Consider the following 21,554-nt stretch of genomic DNA (forward strand, 5'->3'; position numbering starts at 1 on the left):
TGGGGCCGGGCCGGGGGCGGGAAGGTGCGGGCGGCGGGCGCGCGAGGAGGGGCTGGGGGTGGGCAGGGGCGGGGCCGGCGTCCTCGTCACTTGATAAAACGCCTGCGAGTCTCCGGAGAACAACGGGCTCATTCAGCGATCCGGAGCTGCCCGCGAGGGGGAGCGGCCGGGCGGAGAGCGCGACCCGTCCCGGGGGTGGGGCCGGACGCAGTGGCCAGAGGAGGCGGAGGTGGCCGCGGCAGTCGTCTCGGACCCGGCCCCGGCCCGGAGCGCCAGGCAGCCGCCGCAGGTCCCCGTGCGCCCGCCCATGGCGGCCGCGGGGCAGCTGTGCTTGCTCTACCTGTCGGCGGGGCTCCTGCCCCGGCTCGGCGCAGCCTTCAACTTGGACACCCGCGAGGACAATGTGATCCAGAAACTGGGGGAGCCCGGCAGCCTCTTCGGCTTCTCGCTGGCCATGCACTGGCAGCTGCAGCCCGAGGACAAGCGGCTGTGAGTTCCCCGACTCTTCCCACCCCCCCAGCCCCGGGGCGCCGGCCCGCGCGCGAGGACGGGCGAGGGCGCGCCCTGTTCCCGCCGGCTCGGCGCGCCCGGAGCCCGCCGGCCGGCCCTACCCCCCGCCCCGCTCCGGCCTTCGCCGGCCCCAGCGAGGAGCTGGGGGCCCGCGGGTCGCGGCCCGGGCCGGACGAGCCGCGCCTGCCGTCCGCGCGCTGCGCCCCGCTCCCCTGCCGTCCCGGGCGGCGCCTCCCCCGCTTTCAGCCGGGCGGGAGGGGACCCCGAGGGCCGACCTGGGCCCCGGGAGAGTTAGCTTTAGAAAGAAAAAAAAAACAAGAGCTAAGTGCTTTCTGCCGGTTGTTCTCTCCGGGCGCGTTTGCTGGGACCCCGGCAGGTGGCACGCCGTGCTGAGCTTCACGCGTGGGTGGCGCGGGGGTGGGTGCAGGGTCGCCTGGTCGCTGCCGCGCGGTGGCTGGGAGCGTTGTTCCCGGGAGGTGCAGGCCTTTCCCGAGCTCGCCGAACACCCCCACGCAGACCGGCGCGCCCCGCGGGAGTTGGGAAGCCACATTTCACCGTGTCCTGTGTGGCTTTGCCTGCAGGGCCAGAGTTCCTGCTCGGGATACTTTTACATACTTAAAAAAAAAAAATGGAGCGAACCAAGCACCTGTTCGCTGGACTAGATCAGCTGAGAAAACAAGTCTGGCTCTGAGTGGCCCCCAGCCCAGCCCAGCCCCCAAGGCGCTCGGCTGGGCCAGAGCATCGGGTCCGCCCGGCCGAGGGGTTGCAGCAGAATGTCGATCTGAGCCAGGATTTTTGCGAACCGGGTTTGGAAGAGACAGCCAGTCCCCCAACGCCGTAGCGGTGCCCCTCCTAGGAGCAACCTTCTTACAAAGTGTGTGATTCCAGCTATTTAGGTTGGAGAGGGTATTTGGGAGCTTGTCGCCTTAATCACCATGGGGTCGCATTCTTGATCCCTGTTACCAAAAACTAGACTCTAACAACAAAAAGTTCCCCTGCTCACCCAGGCCTGGAGCGGAGCCCAGGTCCTTGCAGGACCAACAGAGCGGAGAAAGCAAAGTGCACCCGGAGTGGGGAAGGCAGTGTGTGTGACAGAAGCGGCCGGGATCTGGGAGCTGCTGGAAACCCCTTGACTTCAGTAGTTAACAACTTGGGGATTTGGGAGATTTGGGGGGCCCCTGAGCTTTCAGGTTGGATTTCTCTGCTAACACCTGCTAGGTGAAGCAAAGAAGTTAGCTGAGGGAGGCGAGGTCCCAGGCGGCTGGTCTGTCTGCAGCCCCCGCCAGCTGCTTGCTCATCTTCTGCTTTCGCTCGGCAGTCGCTGTTGAGCTGTACATCTGGATGAAAGCGGGTTTCAGTTAACTCAGTTACAGGATGACGTTTGGTGTCTCCGAACACCGAGTGTGCACACGTGCACCCACCCACACGGAGAACTTGAACTTGTCTGTGCAGAAGTGGCTGTGGGCCAGCTGAGGGGAGGGGGTGCACTGGTGCTTGCTGGTGGCTTCCTTCAGATCCTTGTTCAAGCACAGGGGAAGCATCAGGGCAAGCAATGTCCTCATTTGCAAAACGAGTCTTCAGCCAGGAATCTGCTGTCATTTAGGTTGGCAGCCTCCTGCAGCTGCTGGGTATCTGTGTGAGCTCAGGCAGGTCCTCCTGAGTGTTAAGCAGTAGCCTGTGACTGGGCCCCGAGCCTTGCAGAAATGCTCATCTCAGAGGCTCATGGGAGGAGCTGATCAGTTCCTTCCTTGCAGAAAAAGTCACCTTCAGGGCACTGTGGCTTGTCCTAGGGCCCAGAGGCCGGAACCAGACTGTGTCAGGGCACTGTGGCTTGTCCTAGGGCCCAGAGGCAGGAACCAGACTGTGAGGCGGTGCTTTGGTTTATGTCCAGGGCTGCCCGCCCTCCTTTGCCCTTTTGTAAAGGAGTAGCACAGCCCCCCCCACCAGGAGAATCCACACACATGGACCTTGTCCCATCGGTTGTCCCCTTTGACAGTGAGGGATGTGTGTGATTGAGCCGACATCTGGTCCAGCCTCCTAAACTCTCTGGAAATCCCAGTGGGCGTGTCCCTGGGCATGGGTGGCAGCGAGGCCTGAGCTCACAGCCCTGCCCCGGGAATTAGCAGCTGTCGACTGGGAGCTTCGCTTTCTTTCTCTGTCACATGGAGAGGTTGGGCTTGCAGGTATTAAGAGATGACAGGTGAAGGTACGTCCCGGCTGCCCCGTGCGGGTTCCTGCTGACAAATTGGAAAGCAGTGGTTGAGTTCCTACTGTGTGTCAGGTCCCATACAGGTGTTTAAAACAGGCTGTCATTCCAAGCCTGCCTTGGAGGAAAGCCAAGGGTTGTTGTCATAATTGGGTAATTGATATTTGAAACTCTCCATCACATTTATGAAATACAAAGCAACTTAACTATAATCAGTCTTAATTAGGCTAAAAGCAAAAAGTAAACTCACTGAACAAATGACTTCGAAGCAGAAAAAGCTTCATCAAAGATGTGTGGGATTTTAGGTACATGCACTGTTAGGTGGTTTAATTTCTCCACAATGGCATGTAAAGGTTTCATAGCATCTTCAGCTCCAGTTATAACAGCAATACTGTGTCTGAGATCCACAGAACAAGCTCCGGGAGTTGTGAAATTAACGTTTCCTCCAGGTCTTAGGGTGTGGATTGAAGAAGCCTCAGGCTCCCAGAGTATTAGACAGTCGGCCAGGTGACTAAACTTAGGGTCTGAGGGCCTTGGAATCTTTAATTTCTCGGAGGTAGTTGAGGTTGAGTCATCCCCAGGTGGAAGGTATGTGGGGATGGCTGTGGGTATAGCCGTCCTCTGAGTCATCACTCTTTGCCCTGCTGGGAAGAGGTAGATGTGTATGACCACAGGGCAGAGCCTGGAAGAAAGAGCTGATCTGTCGGCGATCTCCCGGAGCGGGTCTGGATTTCTGCCAAGGCTCGTTTTCTTCTTCGTGAGGTCCACTGGGATCCCCACCGCCTTCCACAGACTCTCCAGGGCCCCTGCCGGGACTCTTGTGTTTCTTCCTGATCTTTCTCTGATTTGGGATTTGCCAGCTTTGAAAATCCTGCTTTCCGAACGAGAGAACCTCTGGCCCAGCTGCCTCCCTTTACAGATGAAGCATTGAAGCCAAAAATTGTGAAACGGCCAAAGCCGCACGGCTCCTTAAGCAGAACCTTAGCCGAATCTGGACTTGAAGTTGGTATTTCTGACTCATGCTCATGCCATCTCTAAAAGCAAAAGTCAGAAATGCCCTTCAGACCTGGGGAAGTTGGCAAGCATTTGAGTCTTGGAAATGTACTATGTTGTGTTGATTTATTGAACTGCTTCCCATATAAGCCAGGACAATCTATTTAAATATTGGTGCCTGCACTCTCTTCCTGTTGACCTGTGCGCAGACTGACCTTGGATCGAGTTCTGGGTCCTTCCTTCTTTGCCTTCTACCTGCCCCCCTTCCCTTACTGGAAAAGCTTCCTGAAATTTGACAGTGGCTGTGCAGGGCCCAGAGCTGGTTCAGGAAGTGTGCCTAAGCCGTTCTGCCTCGAGTTCATTTACTCCCTAAGAGTGTCAGGTGGCCCAGGGCCATCTTCCAGGACTTGCTGGGTCACCTTGAGTCCTGAGGGTAGATAAAGGCCAGAATGGGCAGGGAGACTGAGAGGAAATCTTAGGGCTCTGCAAGAAAGCAGAAATAGACATGTTTAATTTTAACACAGGCTGGTGTGAGATGATGACAGAGCTGGGGAAGAAGGGTCAAAGTATGCTTAGGGTGTAAATAGTTTGTTGGGAAATTCAAGTTAAATGCTTATGTAATAAGATTTTCCTATTATAAAGGAGTAGTTTTCTGTGTTCTTGGCTGTATAGACTAATTTGGCTTAACAGTATATATTTTTTAATTTAAAAACATTTGAGAGGCATACATGCACATTGACAGAGAGCTCCCATTCATTGATTCACTCTACCAAATACCCTCATTGGATAGGGCACCACTGGGCTGAAGCTGGGAGACAGGAACCCAATCCAGGCCTTCTACGTGGGTGACAATGACTTGAGCCACCACCACTTTCTCCCAGGGTCTGCGTTAGCAGGAAGCTGGAGTCAGGAGCCAAAGGCAGGTATCGAACCTAGGAACTCTGATGTCTGAGATTCAGGTCTCTTTTTGTCTTAACTGTTAGGTTAAGCATCATCCCCATAACAATATGTGAAGACTCTTTAATTTAAGAATTTATAAACAAATACTGTTAGAGCTGTGGTGTATAGTTCACCAAGGACTTTGGCTCAACATAATACAGTGGCTGATGTGGCCAGTGGATTATTTGACATTTTCAGGGGAGCCAATGGTGACAAAACCAAAGGTTCTTGTGCTTAGGTGGCAGGGCCACTTGTGCCTTAACATGGAGGAGCGCTTAGTCAGCCCACCTTCAGAAAGACTGCAGTCCTGTCTCAAGCTTGTACTACAGCATCTTCTGTGGAATTCGTGTCCCACAGTTCAGAGGGTGTTTGTTTAATCTGCCATTTCCGGTGGGGGGTGTGTGTGTGATCTCATCTCTCACAACTGGATGATAGGTTAAGTGAGGGCAGGGGTCTTACTCCCATTTCTTTGCCTGCTGGTACCTAGCATCTGCCTTGCAAATACAATGGAATCATATCACACACTCAATTTCACTTGTGAAGTCAACTCTTCCTGCTGAGGGTGAACAGAGGGAGGAAACCCTTTATTTAACCCTTGACCTGCTCAGGCCTTGGGGTCTGCTACCCCCAGGGAGAAGGAAGCTGTAGCCCCAGTGCAGAGACACCCAAGAAGTTAGTTCAGTCTTGGGTGTTGAGTTTTCAAGGACCTAGGTGCCCACTAAGGGATTCTGATTAGTGCCTTTTGAATCGCACTTGGCTTTTTCCCTGAAGGCAGACTGTAAGACTTGACCCGGAAACGCAGGCCACCTTGGGGACTGAGGATTCCCTGTGTGGGTTGGGTGTTATAATGAGACTTGAGGGGGAAGGATGAAGAGGACAGATCCTGGGGGTCAGGCCAGGATAAGTCTGTGGGGGCCCTGGTGGATTCACAGGGAAAGTTTTGTTATGCGAGGATGGTAAAGGAATCCTGGATTTAATTCTTCAGGTAGGATGGTGGAGAGGCTACCCTCCCCCTCCAGAGAGATCCTAAGAGAGGAGGAGCCCGGGAGAGGTGGGGGGTTCTGGGCAGGATGGTAAAGATTGGGTCCTGCAGGGGTGGGCACTGGGGGTGCCGCTAGCCCCCGCAGCCGGTCTCCCTCTTCTGCGTGCTGGAATAAGTCTAGAATGAAATAACTTCCTACCAGGGAGGAGCCGTGGGGACTCTGAAACCTGGCTGGTCTTCAGGGTAGCTTTTTGGGGAATCTTTTGATTAAAAGTTTGATTCTCAGCTCAGCCCATACCTGATGTGTCAGTTTTCATAACGGTGATCCAAAAATCTGTTTCTTTTTTTTTTTTTAATAAAAGCCTATTTATTGATTTGAAAGGCAAAGTGACAGAGAGGTAGCTGTAGGAATACAGAGACTTCCCATTCACTGGTTCCCTCCCTAAATGGCCACAGCGGCTGGGACTGGGCCAGGACGAAGCCACGAGCACAGAACTCCATCTGTGTTCCCCATTTGGGTGGCCGGGTCCAAGCATTCGGACCATCTTCCACTGCCTTCCCAGGTGCTGGATCGGAAGCAGTGCTCTGATACGGGATACCGGTGTCACAAGGAGCGGCTTGAACCCACTGTGCCACAGTGCTGGCCTCTGAGAATCTGTAAGGTTTCCTGGGTGTGAGCCAAACAAGGTTTCTGTCTTTACCCAGAAAGCAGCATGGAAGGTGACGGATAAGAGCGTGCCTAGAGGGGCCGGCACTGTGGTGCAGCAGGTTAATGCCCTGGCCTGAAGTGCCGGCATCCCTTATGGGCACCGGTTCTAGACCTGGCTGCTCCACTTCTGATTGAGCTCTCTGCTGTGGCCTGGGAAAGCAGTAGAAGATGGCCCGAGTCCTTGGGTCCCCGCACCCCTGTGGGAGACCTGGAAGAAGCTCCTGGCTCCTACCTTCAGATTGGCGCAGGTCCGGCCATTGCAGCCAATTGGAGAGTGAACCAGGGGATGGAAGACCTCTCTCTCTCTCTCTCTCTCTCTCTCTCTCTGCCTCTCCTCTCTCTGTGTAACTCTGACTTTCAAATAAATAAATAAATCTTAAAAAAAAAAAAAAAAGCGTGCCTAGAGCCAGCTTGTATCAAACCTTGTTCTGCCAGTTTCTGCTGTGACATTGTGTAGGACACCTAACCTTGACGCCCAGGTACAAGGATACTTGTACCTGAGTGCTGGCCTAGAGCAGGCATCTTTGTGCTTGTTAAATCAGTGTGGAAACCAAGGCTGTGAGAGGTGCGGTGTAAGCGGGTCCCCCTTTGGGGTTTGATTTCAGTATGTAAACGTATGTTCTCCCTTTCTTTCCATCCTTTCAAGGTCTCCTGTGTTGGAAAGTATAGCTCGGAAGAACCATACCTTGTAGTTTTCAGTGGTGGATGCTGTCAATCCCAGCAAAGTGTCATATTTGAGAGACAGAGGCAGAGAAAGACACAAGAAAGAGTTTCCCATCCGCTGGCTCAGTCCCCAGATGCCCACAATGGTCATAAGTGGGCTGGGCCGAAATCTGGAGCTGGCAACACTCGATCCAGCTCTCCCAGGAACCCGATTACTTGAGCCATCATTGCCGCCTCTTTGGAGTCTGCCCTAGCAGGAAACTGGAGTCAGGAACCAAGCCTGAGATAGAGGATGTGGGCGCCCCCTGGCTGCCCCCAGCAATGTTTGAGTATTCAGAGGGGATGAGAGGGCAGGTGGGCGCATGTGCATGACAAGGGTCCAGAGGAGCAGGTGACTGCGTGGTGTGGGATGCGTGATACAGGGTGGACTTCTTCCTAAAGGAACGCCAACCAGCTGGCTTCCAGGCCTTCTCAGACCTATGACTTTGAAAGCACCTCTGTGGCTCTGGTCTAGGAGGTGGGGTAATTTGCATGACATCCAGAGCTAGGTTGCTGTGTTCCTTTTTTTTTTAGATTTATTTTATTTATTTGAAAGACAGAGTTATAGAGAGAGGTAGAGACAGACAGAGGTCTTCCATCTGCTGGTTCACTCCCCAGATGACCACAACTGCTGGAGCTAAGCCAGTCAATCCGCAGTCAGGAGCCAGGAGCTTCTTCTGAGTCTCCCACATGGGTACAGGGGCCCAAGGACTTGGGTCATCTTCCACTGCTTTCCCAGGCCATAGCAGAGAGCTGGATTGGAAGAGGAACAGCCGGGACTAGAACCTGGTGCCCATATGGGATGCCGGCACTGCAGGCCAGGGCTTTAACCCACTGTGCCACAGTGCTGGCCCCGGTTGCTGTGTTCTTATTTCCCCTTGGTTTGCTATGAATGTGTGTTAGGAAGGATCTCTCCGGAGATGCATCTGATGGTCAGTGATGACATTGCCTATGGTCGACAGATTTGTGGACCACAGTGGTTTCTTAGCAGGTTTGTTTGTGAAGCTGGAGTTTAGGAACAAAACTAAGAGGCTGGTCGTGAATTACTGGAGACTTGGGGCAGGTACCTGGTCCCTTCACCAAAGTCCCCTTATGGGCCTGATGGCAGAGTGGGATCTAATCTGCCACTGGGAGGCTTTTCTGTTCAGATAAACAAGGCAAGACCATTCTTCCAAATCCGCTTACTGCTTCCTGGGGGTGGCCTGTGGGTAGGACAACCTTTCACAGCCACAGCGGGGCAGCAGCCTCCCCCCAACTTGGCCCCGAGCTTGATTCTAATGGGATACCACTATCGCTTCATCTAATCCCAAACTGGCCGAAAGACTGTTTGGAACACTTAGAAGAAGCCTCTAAAGCAAAGCGGATGGTAAGGAAGACTATTCTGAGTTAGAGGGAATGGCGAGAAGTGCCATGAAAACTAAGTGCGTCTGTGGAGCCAGTGTTTGCCAGGCAGCTCGACGTATTTTGTGTGTCCCACAATCTGATTCTTCCATTTTCCCAAAGCCATTTCAGATATAGTATAGAAACCCCTTTTAGAGAAACAGGCTTTTTACACCTGGAAGTATAGAAATATGAAGCCTGGGAATGATTTGCAAGGCCCACGCTGGTTAGGGATGGGGAATGCACAAGACAGTCTGTTTTACTCAGGATCTCTGCCTGCTTTGCCTGGGGGATGCCCATGTCCCTGTGATCTCTTTCTTTTGAAAAGGGCATTCGTTTCTACCCCGGGGTTCCTCGCTGGTGTCTGTGTCTTGCAGGTGCTAATAAATACAGCAGACCCAAGGGGAGATGGAGACATGTCATTGAACCTCAGGTCTCTTGAGACAGGTCCCCACTTTGTGCTTTCTCTTCAGGAAGTGCCGCCGTTGCGGTCCTGACAGAGCACTTAATGGAATGGTAACCATGGAGGGTCGTTTTCAGGGTAATTACAGCTGAAGGCCTGGGGTGGCTGTTGCCTGTCTAGGGAATGATGTGTGTGGTGGCTGTCCATATATGGAGACAGAGGTATGGACTGTCCCGTGTGTGGGGACAGAGGTGTGGGGAGGCTGTTCCGTGTGTGGGGACAGATGTGTGGGGAGGCTGTCCCGTGTGTGGGGACAGAGGTGTGGGGTGACTGTCCCGTGTGTGGGGACAGAGGTGTGGGGTGACTGTCCCGTGTGTGGGGACAGAGGTGTGGGGTGACTGTCCCGTGTGTGGGGACAGAGGTGTGGGGAGGCTGTCCCGTGTGTGGGGACAGAGGTGTGGGGAGGCTGTCCCATGTGTGGGGACAGAGGTGTGGGGAGGCTGTCCCGTGTGTGGGGACAGAGGCGTGGGGTGACTGTCCTGTGTGTGGGGACAGAGGCGTGGGGTGACTGTCCCGTGTGTGGGGACAGAGGTGTGGGGTGACTGTCCCGTGTGTGGGGACAGAGGTGTGGGGTGACTGTCCCGTGTGTGGGGACAGAGGTGTGGGGTGACTGTCCCGTGTGTGGGGACAGAGGTGTGGGGAGGCTGTCCCGTGTGTGGGGACAGAGGTGTGGGGAGGCTGTCCCATGTGTGGGGACAGAGGTGTGGGGAGGCTGTCCCGTGTGTGGGGACAGAGGCGTGGGGTGACTGTCCTGTGTGTGGGGACAGAGGCGTGGGGTGACTGTCCCGTGTGTGGGGACAGAGGTGTGGGGTGACTGTCCCGTGTGTGGGGACAGAGGTGTGGGGTGACTGTCCCGTGTGTGGGGACAGAAGTGTGGGGAGGCTGTCCCGTGTGTGGGGACAGAGGTGTGGGGAGGCTGTCCATTGTGTGGGGACAGAGGTGTGGGGAGGCTGTTCCGTGTGTGGGGACAGATGTGTGGGGAGGCTGTCCCGTGTGTGGGGACAGAGGTGTGGGGTGACTGTCCTGTGTGTGGGGACAGAGGTGTGGGGTGACTGTCCAGTGTGTGGGGACAGAGGTGTGGGGAGGCTGTCCTATGTGTGGGGACAGAGGTGTGGGGAGGCTGTCCCGTGTGTGGGGACAGAGGTGTGGGGAGGCTGTCCATTGTGTGGGGACAGAGGTGTGGGGAGGCTGTCCCGTGTGTGGGGACAGAGGTGTGGGGGGCTGTCCCGTGTGTGGGGACAGAGGCGTGGGGTGACTGTCCCGTGTGTGGGGACAGAGGTGTGGGGTGACTGTCCCGTGTGTGGGGACAGAGGTGTGGGGTGGCTGTCCCGTGTGTGGGGACAGAGGTGTGGGGAGGCTGTCCCGTGTATGGGGACAGAGGTGTGGGGAGGCTGTCCCGTGTGTGGGGACAGAGGTGTGGGGAGGCTGTCCCGTGTGTGGGGACAGAGGTGTGGGGTGACTGTCCCGTGTGTGGGGACAGAGGTGTGGGGAGGCTGTCCTGTGTGTGGGGACAGAGGCGTGGGGAGGCTGTCCTGTGTGTGGGGACAGAGGCGTGGGGAGGCTATCCCGTGTGTGGGGACAGAGGTGTGGGGAAGCTGTTGCTTGGTGTGGGGGTGTGGGGTGGATGGCCCGTGTGGCAGTACTTGAGAGTTTGGAGTTGCTCCAAACTTGGAGTTGCTCCTTGGAGAGTAGAGTCGAAACCCTTCCTGGGCCAGTGCCAGTGAGGTGTCTTGTGGGCTGATGGGTTGACTTCCCTCCTGAGGCAAGTGTGGCTGGTTGTTTCAACACAGGCATTGGTGGAAAATGGAAATATTTGACATTGTCCGGGGAGGTAGGAGGAGGCCCTGGAAATAGCTGAGGTGAGCCCCAGGTGTGGAGAACCTGTTGGCAGAGCCTGGGGCACCCAGCTTTGTTGGCACAAGCTGATCGATCGATCAGCCACAGCGGGCCAGCTGAGGCCGTCTTTGGGCAAAGTTGATGGCTGGCTTTCCAGTCTGGGTGACAGAGTGGCCCCACAGGAACTCACAGGTGCAGAGAGACACGGGTCTGGACGCCGCGGGGCCTGTTGCAGTTCATGCTGGAATAGGAGAGGGCGGAGGAGACCTAGCTGGGGCTGTGGCAGGTGCTGTCTAAGCTTAGTGCTTTCAAAGGCCCCAGGGCTGCTGCAGAAGTTACAGGGCACGGCCGGCAGAAGGGATCCCAAGAGGTAGGTGCTGGGAGACGGTGATGCCCCTCCCTGCCCCGAGCTTTGCAGCAGCCAAAGCCATCACGGTTTTTGGTATCTTAGGAAAAGAAATTGCTCTCGTCAGCTTGTTTATTTTTATGTGTGTAATATATGATTTTATATATCCACGTATATTTTCTATTTCAACCTAAAATATTAAACATTTTAATGTGTATTTTCAAATTATTTATTTCTTTGGGAGGCAGAGAGAGAGAGCAAGCTGTGGCCCGCTAGCTCACTCCTCAGATGCTGGGCTGCAGCCCTGAGCCAGGCACTGCGGCCCGGTCTCCCATGGCAGGTGGTGGGAGCCTGTCACTGCCTGAGCCATCCTTGCTACCTCCTCAGGTCTGCATCCACGGGAAGCTGCAGTCAGGCATCGAGCCCAGATACTCTTTAAATAAGAGATGCTGCTGTCTGAGCTGTTAGCCTAAACGCCTGTCCCAAGAAATGGAGGTTTTTATCCTTACTTGGACATGAGGAAGAAGTAACTCTTGCAGAGAACCCATAGGCAGTTGTTCGGGATTTTTCTATAGAGGTTGTTCATTCAGCAGACATTTCGGAGAGTTAACTGTGTGGTTGGCGCCGCTCTGGTCCTGCAGGTGCAGCGGCATGCGGAATCTGCCAGTGTGCAGTTGGAGGAGACAAGTAAGTGGGTTCGGTTAGGTGGTGATGAATGATAGAGGAAAACAAAGTGCCAACAGGACGTGGCTGTGGGGTGTGTGGCTATGGGCGCATCCAGGGAGGAGTTCACAGCAGGTGCGAAGGCCCTGAGGCAGAATGCGTGGCATGTTCAGGAAAGCAAGGAGGCCAGTAGTTCCTTGGAGGCAGACTGGGTAGGCCTTTGGGGTCCCTGAAAGATTGGGTTTACTCTTGAATGAGATGGAAGCCACTGGGGGCTCCTGAGCAAGGATGACGTGTCCTGACTTGGATTTTATTTTTGTTCTTCTTTCTGTTTTATTTAAAAAATTTAATTGTACATACTTAACAGGGTATAGTGTGACATTTCAGTAAATGGCTGGTAGGTTATTCTGAACTGTAGTCCCTCCCCCTTTTATGTGGTACACTAGAACTTACCATTCGTGTCTGTATTTGGGTACCCGTTTTCCAGCCTCCCGCATGACTTAGATTTTAAATGGATTTTTCCAGCTGTTACACTGAGAATAGACAAGGTCAAGGAGAAATGTAGCGATGCTCATTAGGAGGCTCCTGTAATAACAGATAAGAGGCGGTGGTGGTGAGCGCTTGTCAGCAGTGAGTAGAGTAAGAAGTGGTTGTATTCTGGCTGTGGAGTCAACAGGATCTCCTGTGGGACCAGTCAGCACGGGGAGTGGAAATGAATGGGTGTGCCTCTGGGTTTTCGCCTCAGCTGCTGGGAAGGTACTGTTGTGTTTTGGTTTGGAGGGGAGCGGGTTTTGGAGGGAAGAGCAGGCGTTTGGTTTTACACGTTACATCCGAGGTGTCTGGACCCGCAGGTGGAACTGGTGAGTTGGCAGCCTGAAGCTCGGGTGGGGTTGGGGGGAGGTTTGGATTGAAGGTACAGATAGAGGGGTCCTCAGCTTTCAGAATGCCGAGTCCAGCGGGCTTGCCAAAGCTGGAGACCAAGGAGGGTGGAGAAGAACCTGGAGCCGGCCCCTCCTGGAAGCCACATGATGATGGCGGCTCTGTCGACCTTTGCTGAAGCACTGTGGAGAGGGGCCGGGGCCAGCACCTGCTCAGAGTAGGTTTGGGAGAGAATAGAAGAGCAGGAAAGGGGAGCAGAGCCAGGGGACAATAGCTGGAAGGGGAAATGGGGTCAAGAGGGTTCTCTTATTTATTTTCTTTTTTTAAGATGGGAGAGAATCACAGTGAGCTAATTTGTTGATGAGGGTGTTTCCGGAGGAAAGGGAAAGTTAGTACAAGAGGAGGGAGAGTTGTTGGTGCCATGCGTGTGGTAGGTGAGAGGGACAGGACAGCCGTGGAGGGGTTGGCTTCCTTGTTGGGGCATGAGTGGCTCCGGACAGCCATGAGAAGAGATGGCAGAATGAAGGGTCACAGGTGCAGGAAGGTAGGCAGGTGCCTTGGTGTGAGAGTGTGACTTTTGTTTGCTGGTTGCTTCTGATTTCTCAATGCATACTCATAGGACACTGGCCCTGAGTCAGTGCTTGTGTGGAAGTTTGCCCTGGAGAGGTAAGAACAGCGTTCTGGAAGCAGACACAGGTGGATCTGCATCTCAGCTCCTTCACTTTCCATGGGCGCGACCCTGCACAGGTTGTTTGTTCTCACCTGAAGCCTCTTCCACGTGGGGTTGTGAAGATCAAACGTGGTGAATGTAAAGCGCTTAGCAGAGTACCTGCCACAGCCACTAAACATCCTTTATTGTCGTGGCTCCCCTAGAGGAGCTGAGTTCCTGCTCTTAGCGATCTGGGGGAGGTGAGAGGTGAAGTTGCCCTGTGTGGGGAGGGCAGGGCAGCAGGGAGACCAGAGGTGCTTCCGGTTCCTGCCGGCCCCGCTGATGGGTCTTTGTAACCCTACTCCCTTTATCCAGTGTTTCAGGGCATTCAGGTTTTTATTTTTTTTAAGATTTATTTATTTATTTGAAAGGCAAGAGTTACAGAACGAGATCTTCCATCTGCTGGTTTACCCCACAAGTGCCCACAATGGCTGGAGCTGAGCCAGACTGAAGCCAGGAGCTTCCTCTGAGTCTCCCACGTGGGTGCAGGGGCCCGGGTACTTGGCCATTCTCCGCTGCTTTCCCAGCACCTTAGCAGGGAGCTGGATCAGAAGTGGAGCAGCCGAGACTTGAACCGGTGCTCATACGAGTGGGTCCCCGGCAGCGGTTTAAGATGCTCTGCCCCAATATTGACCTCTAGAACAGTTTTTACCTCATTTTTTAAAAAGATTTATTTATTTATTTGAGAAGCACAGTTAGAGACCGAGTTAGAGACAAACAGAGACAGAGAGAGAGGTCTTCCATCCGCTGGTTCACTCCCCCGATGGCTGCAACGGCCAGAGATGAGCCAATCCGAAGCCAGGAGCTTTTTCTGGGTCTCCCACGTGGGTGCAGGGGCCCAAGGACCTGGGCCATCTTCTGCTCTCCCGGGTCATAGCAGAGAGCTGGATTGGAAGTGGAGCAGCCAGGACTTGAACCGGTGTCCATATGGGATGCTGGCACTGCAGGTGCCAGCTTTATCCGCTATGCCACAGTGCTGTCCCCTAGAATAGTTTTCAGATGTCTCCCACGTGATGGCCTAAGGGAGAAAGCAAGTGCAGAAGAGCTGTCAGGCTTCCCCTGGCTAGTCAGGGTGCTGCTTTCAGGTGCTTCTGGGGTTCTTCAGGCAGCGATGGTGAGCCTCTGCCCAAGGATGGATGTTTGCACCTAAGACTGCACCTGATTGCCCTCTTGGCCTAGCCACATCCTTGCGTGTGGAGGGCTCTCTACAGCTGGCTGCCTGGTGGATGTGATCTCTGGTGGTTTAGGAGCCTCCCAGGAACAAGGCTGAAAGCTTGTCCGTTTGCAGTTTGAATCTAATACACACAAATGGGTACTCAGTTCATATTTGTTGAGCTCTTTTTTTTTTAATATTTATTTATTTGACAGGTAGAGTTATAGACAGTGAAAGAAAGCAACTGAGAGAAAGATCTCCCTTCCGTTGGTTCATTCCCCAAATGGCCGCTATGGCTGGCACTGTGCCAATCCGAAGCCAGGAGTCAGGTGCTTCCTCCTGGTCTCCCATGTGGGTGCAGGGTCCCAAGCACTTGGGCCATCCTCCACTGCCTTCCTGGGCCACAGCAGAGAGCTGGCCTGGAAGAGGAACAACCGGGACTAGAACTGGTGCCCATATGGGATTCCGGCGCCGCAGGCGGAGGATGAGCCAAGTGAGCCATGGCGCTGCCTCTATGCTGAGCTCTTTTAGTTGATTTAATTCCCCCCAATACATTGAAGACTTCCAGAGAACAGGAATTGGGCTAACCATTTTTTTTTTAAGAAGGGTCCTTTATACCATGATGAAAAGAAAACCACATAACATAAAATGTTAGTCACCTTTAAGATAGTTCAGCGTTGTTAAGTATATTCATTGTTAAGAGTACCCTGGTGCTTTAAAAACTTGCCTTAAAGCTCCCAGAGATGCTAATGCCTGTGTTGTGAGGCCATAGAATATTGGTAGCTAAAGTTTAACTCAGGAGAGCATTGTGCTAAATCATATTTCATCTGAGACCAGAGTCTAATGTCTACTTGTGCATTGGAATTAAAAGTTTGACAAATGTATGGTACAAGTGAAAGTGCACCCCCCACCCCGGTCTGTATTTTTCCTATTTGGTGACTGCTCTTGCGGCTCAGCAGGGCCTGGCTCCACCTCTGGGATCTTTCTGGCTTCTTCACCGCCATCCTTTGAGAAACAGAAGACATTTTTGAGTTAAAGAGGAAAATCATAATGAGAAGCCTGTTCGTGTTAGTTTATTTCCAACTTACAGCTCTCCTCCTTCCTAACTCCTGACACCTTTGAAATGAAGCCAAGAGTGGTTACAGTTGCACCCCGTTCACACTGAAGGTTTGATGTGACGGTGGCACATTTGCGGGTCCAAGTTCCAAAGGAAGTGCCTGTTTGTTCAGGGCAGGCCAGTGGGACTCACAGCTGTCCCTGTGGTAGGGCCCACTTCAGCTTGTCTTGCAAATGCTCACCTTGTTCACTCTGCCCCCCAAACCCCCATTTCTTTGCAGTCATGTTAATCTGCTACCTGGGAGCAGCTTTATGTTCTTCTATTCATATTTTTAAAAAAAGTTCAGTTTCATCTACTTGAATGACAGAGCTGCACAAAACAGAGACACAGAGGTCTTCCATCCCCTGGTTCATCCCCCAAGTGCCTGTCATAGTCAGGGGCCCAGAGCTCCAGCCGGGTCTCCCACATGGGTTGCTAGGGCCCAAGCACTTGGGCCAGCTGTGTCTCAGGATGTGTTAGCAGGAAGCTAGATCCGAAGTAAAGCAGCTGAGACCTGAACTGGTCTCCGATAATGCGATGTGGGCAGTAACCTGTTGGTGCCACAATGCTGGCCCTGAAGTTATTTTTTTTTTTCCTAATGACTAATTTCCCTGTTGCTCAGTTCCTGTTGGGTTTAGTTTAACAGACTCTCCTGGATATTTTTGAAAGATGTTTATTTTTATTTACTTGAACAGCAGAGTGACAGAGAGAGAACAGAGGAAATCTCCCATCCGCTGGTTTACTTCCCCAAACGTTTGCAATAGCCTGGCCTGGGTCAGGCCGAAGCCAGGAGCCTAGAACTCAGTCTGGGTCTCCAATGGTGATGTCAGGGGCCCAAGGACTTGGGCCATCTGCTGCCTCCTGGGATGCATTAACAGGAAACTGGGTCAAAAGTGAAGTAGCTGGGGACTCAAACCAGACCTTCTCAGATAAGGTGTCTGGGAGTCCAGGCAGCAGCTTAGCCAGTACACACAGCGCCCACCCCCTGCTGAAGTTTTGAGGGTTCCCAGTGGTAAGGCCTCTGCAGGCAGGGTGTTAGTTAGGTCCCATTTGTCTGGATTTGCCTAGTTTTAAGGTGGAACTTGATACCTCTTATTCTTCAAAAGTCACATAAAAATGTTCTGTAAAGGAACCCTAAACCAGTGCACACAGCAGGTGTTTTCATATGCATGAAGAGAGTGAGCATATTCTAGCACTCTTACCTTGTAATGCTTTGTGACTCTCTTTCCCATTGCGACTGCAGGAGTTGGGAGCGAGCCCAAGAATGGACCGTGGCCCTCACTTTGTAGATCAGGACATGGGGACCTAGGATCTGGCATATTCTTGCAGCAAGCTGCTGAGCTGTCCCCATCTCTCCCCTCATGACTGGGGACTGTCGGCTACTTCGTTTCCCACTTGAACCCCTGGCCAAGCCTCACCCCTAAGCCGCAGTCCACCTAGCCAAGGGGTCCCCAGAAGCAGCTCTGTTCACGTCTGAGCAAATGTGTCTCCCCCTGGAGGGCTGCTGGGATGGCTGGGATGGTGAACATTCCTGGGTGGCTGCGATGATGCGCATTTCTCAGCAAGTGGGCCTGGCCCTGCCTGTGGCCACACAGGACAGAGGCAGCTGTGTGTGTCCCACAGGGGTTGCCGCTCCCTCCTGCCACGCTGTTGAGCAGGCAGCCCTGTTCCCCTCCATGCCTCTCCCTCATTGCCTTAGCTGAGACCGATGGTGAGGGACCTTCCTTGGCCCAGTCTGTGCTTGGGCAAACCCCACAGCTCCTCCCTGGAGGAAGTGGTTGCCACAGGCAGGCTGGGCAGTGTCCATAGCCTCCTCTAAGCCTCGGCCTCGAACCCCACGGCTGTCCTGGTGCGGATTGACGGGGCTCCTCTGAACTGCACCGCTCGGTTCCCTTTGACAGGAGGAAGTGAGGGCTGGGAGGCGTTAGCGTGGGATGCTGGTCCGTGGCTGAGATAGCCCCCTGGACGCTGTCGGGCCGAGGACTTTCCCAGTGAAAGCTGGAGTTCAGCTCTCTGAGGTCACGTGTTTCCCAGTGCGCCTCCCTAGACCACAGGGCTTTGTTGGAAATGTCATCTGTGTCTTCAGCTGTCTGCATTTCCCTTTCCACTGCGTTCCTGCCCACCCCTGTCTTCCTTTGGCTTGCTTGTAATGCCCAGGCTGCCGGCCCGGTGTGCAGTAGGGATCTGTTTCTGCCCTCGCTTTATTGGCACCCCGTCACGCCTCTGGCATGGGCTGTAAAATCAGTCCTCAACCCTGTTGCCCGGAACTGCCCACATACAGCTAGTGTGTGCGAGCTTGTTTGATGCACTTAGATGGTTTACTTCATCACTTTTCAGGGCACTGATTTTTACCTCTGTGACTTTCTCTGTCATTTTCTTTGCTTTTTAAAAAGACTTATTTATTTGAAAGAGTTAGAGAGGTAAAGAGAGAAGTGTCTTCCATCCACTGGTTCACTCCCCAAATGTCCACAACGGCCAGAGCTGAGCAGATCCGAAGGCTGGAGCCTGGAACTTCTTTTTGAGTCTCCCACGCAGGTGCAGGGCCTCAAGCACTTGGGCCATCCTCTGCTGCTTTCCCAGGCATATTAGTGGGGAGCTGGATTGAAAGTATAGCATTCGGGACTTGAACCAGTGCCCATACGGGATGCCGATGCTGCAGGCCAGGGCTTAACCTCCCTCCTGCTGGTTCTTGCTTCAAATGGCCACAGTGGCTGGGGCTGGGCCAGGCTGAAGCCAGGAGCCAGAAGCTTCTTCCGGGTGCAGGGGCCCAAGTACTTGGACTATCTTCCACTTCTTTCCCAGGTGCATTAACAGGGAGCTAGATTGGAAGTAGAGTAGCCGAGACTAGAACCGATGCCCATATAGGATGCTGGTGTTGAAGGCAGTGGCTTTACCAGCTATGCCATAATACTAGCCCCTATACGTGGTTATTACAAGAAAACAAAAACAACCGGCACCGCGGCTCACTTGGCTAATCCTCTGCCTGTGGCACCGGTACCCCGGGTTCTCTTCCAGTCCAGCTCTCTGCTGTGGCTCAGAAAGGCAGTGGAGGGTGGCCCAAGTGCTTAGGCCCTGCACCCACATGGGAGACCAGGAGGAAGCACCTGGCTCCTGGCTTCAGATCGGCACCAGCCATAACGGCCATTTAGGGGTTGAACCAACGGAAGGAAGACCTTTCTCTCTGTCTCTGTCTCTCTCTCTCTCTAACTCTGCCTGTCAAAAAAATAAACAAATTAAAAAACAAAAACAAAAAAAACCTGGGATGACTTGCTTACAAAATTATTTGACATCATTGCTTTTGGTCATTATAGCACCCTATGAGAAAATGCAGATGGAACCATTTCACAGTTCCCCCTGTTAATGCCCAGCTAACAGGTTACCGCCTGTAGAGCTGGGACCTGAGCTCACCAGGTCTAATAGGATTCTTCCTGTATTTCTGATTATGGTTTTCACCGCCATTCTGTTGTGAGGTGGAAGCTTCTAGAAGCCTGTGCCATTTTATGCCAATAATAACAGGCCCAGGTCGGACTGATCTGGTATATACCCCTGAAGGAAGTAGTATTAGTTGGTAAAATACTGAATTCTTTCCATTCTGGTCAGTAAACAGCTTGGCCCCAAGTCCCCTGAGGGTCCCTTCCCATTGCCATGGCTGCTCCCACCATGGGGACCCACAAAAGCCTTGGCAGACTTCCCCCACAACCCAGCACTGCAGGAGAAATGTCCCTAATGTGATAGGGGCCACGGGCCACTGCTCCAGTACCACAGCCACCTTTGGGCTGACTTTATTGGTTCCCAAGCCAATACTGGACCCTAAATATTGTTTTTTTCATTTGACAGGTAGAGTTATAGACAGTGAGAGAGAGAGAGAAAGAAAGGTCTTCCTTCTGTTGGTTCACTTCCCAAATGGCTGCTATGGCCGGCGCTGCGCCGATCCGAAGCCAGGAGCCAGGTGCTTCTTCCTGGTCTCCCATGCGGGTGCAGGGCCCAAGCACTTGGGCCATCCTCCACTGCACTCCCGGGCCACAGCAGAGAGCTGGACTGGAAGAGGAGCAACTGGGACAGAATCCGGTGCCCATATGGGATGCCAGCGCCGCAGGCGGAGGATAAACCAAGTGAGCCATGGCGCCAGCCCCAGACCCTAAATATTTTTCATACAACTTAAGAGCAGAGTAGTAAGTGATGTAGATGTTTACCCCTAAAACTTGATTTCTGTAAATACTCTATATATGGACTTTTAGAATTGCACTCTATTTTGGTTTATTTTATTTTTTCCCCCAAAAGCTCAGATGAGCTCCTTTGGTTTCACTTTTGGTTTTGTTTTTATCTTGTGTGTCTAGAAAAGTCTGGGTAACTGATCTAAGGTGTTAGCACCTAGGATCCATTTTCTTGTTGCTCCACCGTGGGAGCCTCAGCCCCGTTATCCAGGATGGTGACCTCCACATTCTAGGCAGGTGAACAAGGTTCAGGAAGGAAGAGAGCCAGAGGTGCATGCAAGCCATCTGCTAAGGAAGATTCTGGGAGAGATGTGACGCAGGGTGGTGCCTCACAGTCGGCAGGACTGAGCTGTGTGGGCCACCTGTGTAGAAAGGTAGGCTGGGATGGCTGTTCTCATGCCAGGCTGAAATATCCTTTCCTATGGAAGAAGGGGGACCCCACACTGCATGGCAGCTGGGGGCCGGCGCTGTGGCGTAGCAGGTAAATCTGCCACCTGCAGTGCCAGCATCCCATGTGGGTGTCCAGTTCAAGTTCCGGCTGTTCTGCTTCCTATCCAGTTCCCTGCTAATGTACCTGGGAAAGCAGTGGAAGGTGGCCCGAGTCCTTGGGCCTCTGCCACCCACGTGGGTGACCTTGAAGAAGCTCCTGGCTCCTGGTTTTGGATAAGCCCAGCTCCGGCCATTGTGGCCATTTGGGGAGTGAACCGGTGGATGGAAGATACCTCTCTCTGCCTCAATGTAACTCTGCCTTTCAATAAATAAATTTTTAAAAAGAAAAGAAAGGAGTCCTTTTTCCCCAGAGTTAGTATTGATAATATTGATGCTGGCCTGGCAGTTAGACACAGGTAGCAGGCCCGTGCCCCTCCCATGTACCCGCGTTCGGCTTCTGCCTCCTCCTCCCGACTCCAGCTTCCTGTTACTACAGGTCCTGGGGGGCAGCAGTGCCGGCTCAAGGTATCAGGCTCCTGTCATTCTCACGGGAGACCTGCATTGAGTTCCTGGCTCCTGGTTTTGCACTGTTTGCCTTCACCCCACCCTGCCCCAACCACTCAGGCCTATTGTAACCATTTAGGGGGTGAACTTTCTCTACATCTCAAATAAATAAAAATTAAAAAAAAAATTTTGTACATGTTTGATCACAATATACTGAAATTTTAACTTCTTGAAAGCGATGATGAATTAATTATCAAATAGACTCTGTTCACTTTACTGGCATTCACCTCGTGCTGCTCTGCGCCAGGTACTGAGCCGGTCAGGGAAGAGAGGCCGGGCCGACAGCGCAGTGTATCAGCTTTCTTGGACTTGGTTCTCTGAAAGCAGAATTGAGCAGAGACCGGCTTCCTCGGGAGGACCAGTGGGATCTGGCCACTGAGAAGCCAGGTGTCTGATCAGTGGGATCTGGCCACTGAGAAGCCAGGTGTCTGATCAGTGGGATCTGGCCACTGAGAAGCCAGGTGTCTGATCAGGGGGATCTGGCCACTGGGAAGCCAGGTGTCTGATCAGTGGGATCTGGCCGCTGAGAAGCCAGGTGTGTCTGATCAGTGGGATCTGGCCACTGGGAAGCCAGGTGTCTGATCAGTGGGATCTGGCCACTGAGAAGCCAGGTGTCTGATCAGTGGGATCTGGCCACTGAGAAGCCAGGTGTGTCTGATCAGTGGGATCTGGCCACTGAGAAGCCAGGTGTCTGATCAGGGGGATCTGGCCACTGGGAAGCCAGGTGTCTGATCAGTGGGATCTGGCCACTGGGAAGCCAGGTGTCTGATCAGGGGGATCT

The 21,554-nt window shown here is 53.4% G+C and overlaps 1 protein-coding gene across 2 annotated transcripts in view; it reads left to right on the forward strand.

Annotated features, from left to right (window-relative positions):
- The first annotated feature begins 275 nt into the window (after positions 1–275).
- Positions 276–21,554, forward strand: part of ITGA6 (integrin subunit alpha 6) — an 81,726-nt gene continuing 60,447 nt past the window's right edge. For both annotated transcript variants that reach the window (XM_062187803.1, XM_062187804.1), the window contains exon 1: positions 276–489. In XM_062187803.1, the coding sequence (XP_062043787.1) occupies positions 308–489 (182 nt within the window). In that variant the 5' untranslated portion in view covers positions 276–307. The remainder of the gene's footprint in view (positions 490–21,554) is intronic.

This window comes from Lepus europaeus, chromosome 1, assembly GCF_033115175.1.
Source record: "Lepus europaeus isolate LE1 chromosome 1, mLepTim1.pri, whole genome shotgun sequence".
Lineage (NCBI taxonomy): Eukaryota > Metazoa > Chordata > Mammalia > Lagomorpha > Leporidae > Lepus > Lepus europaeus.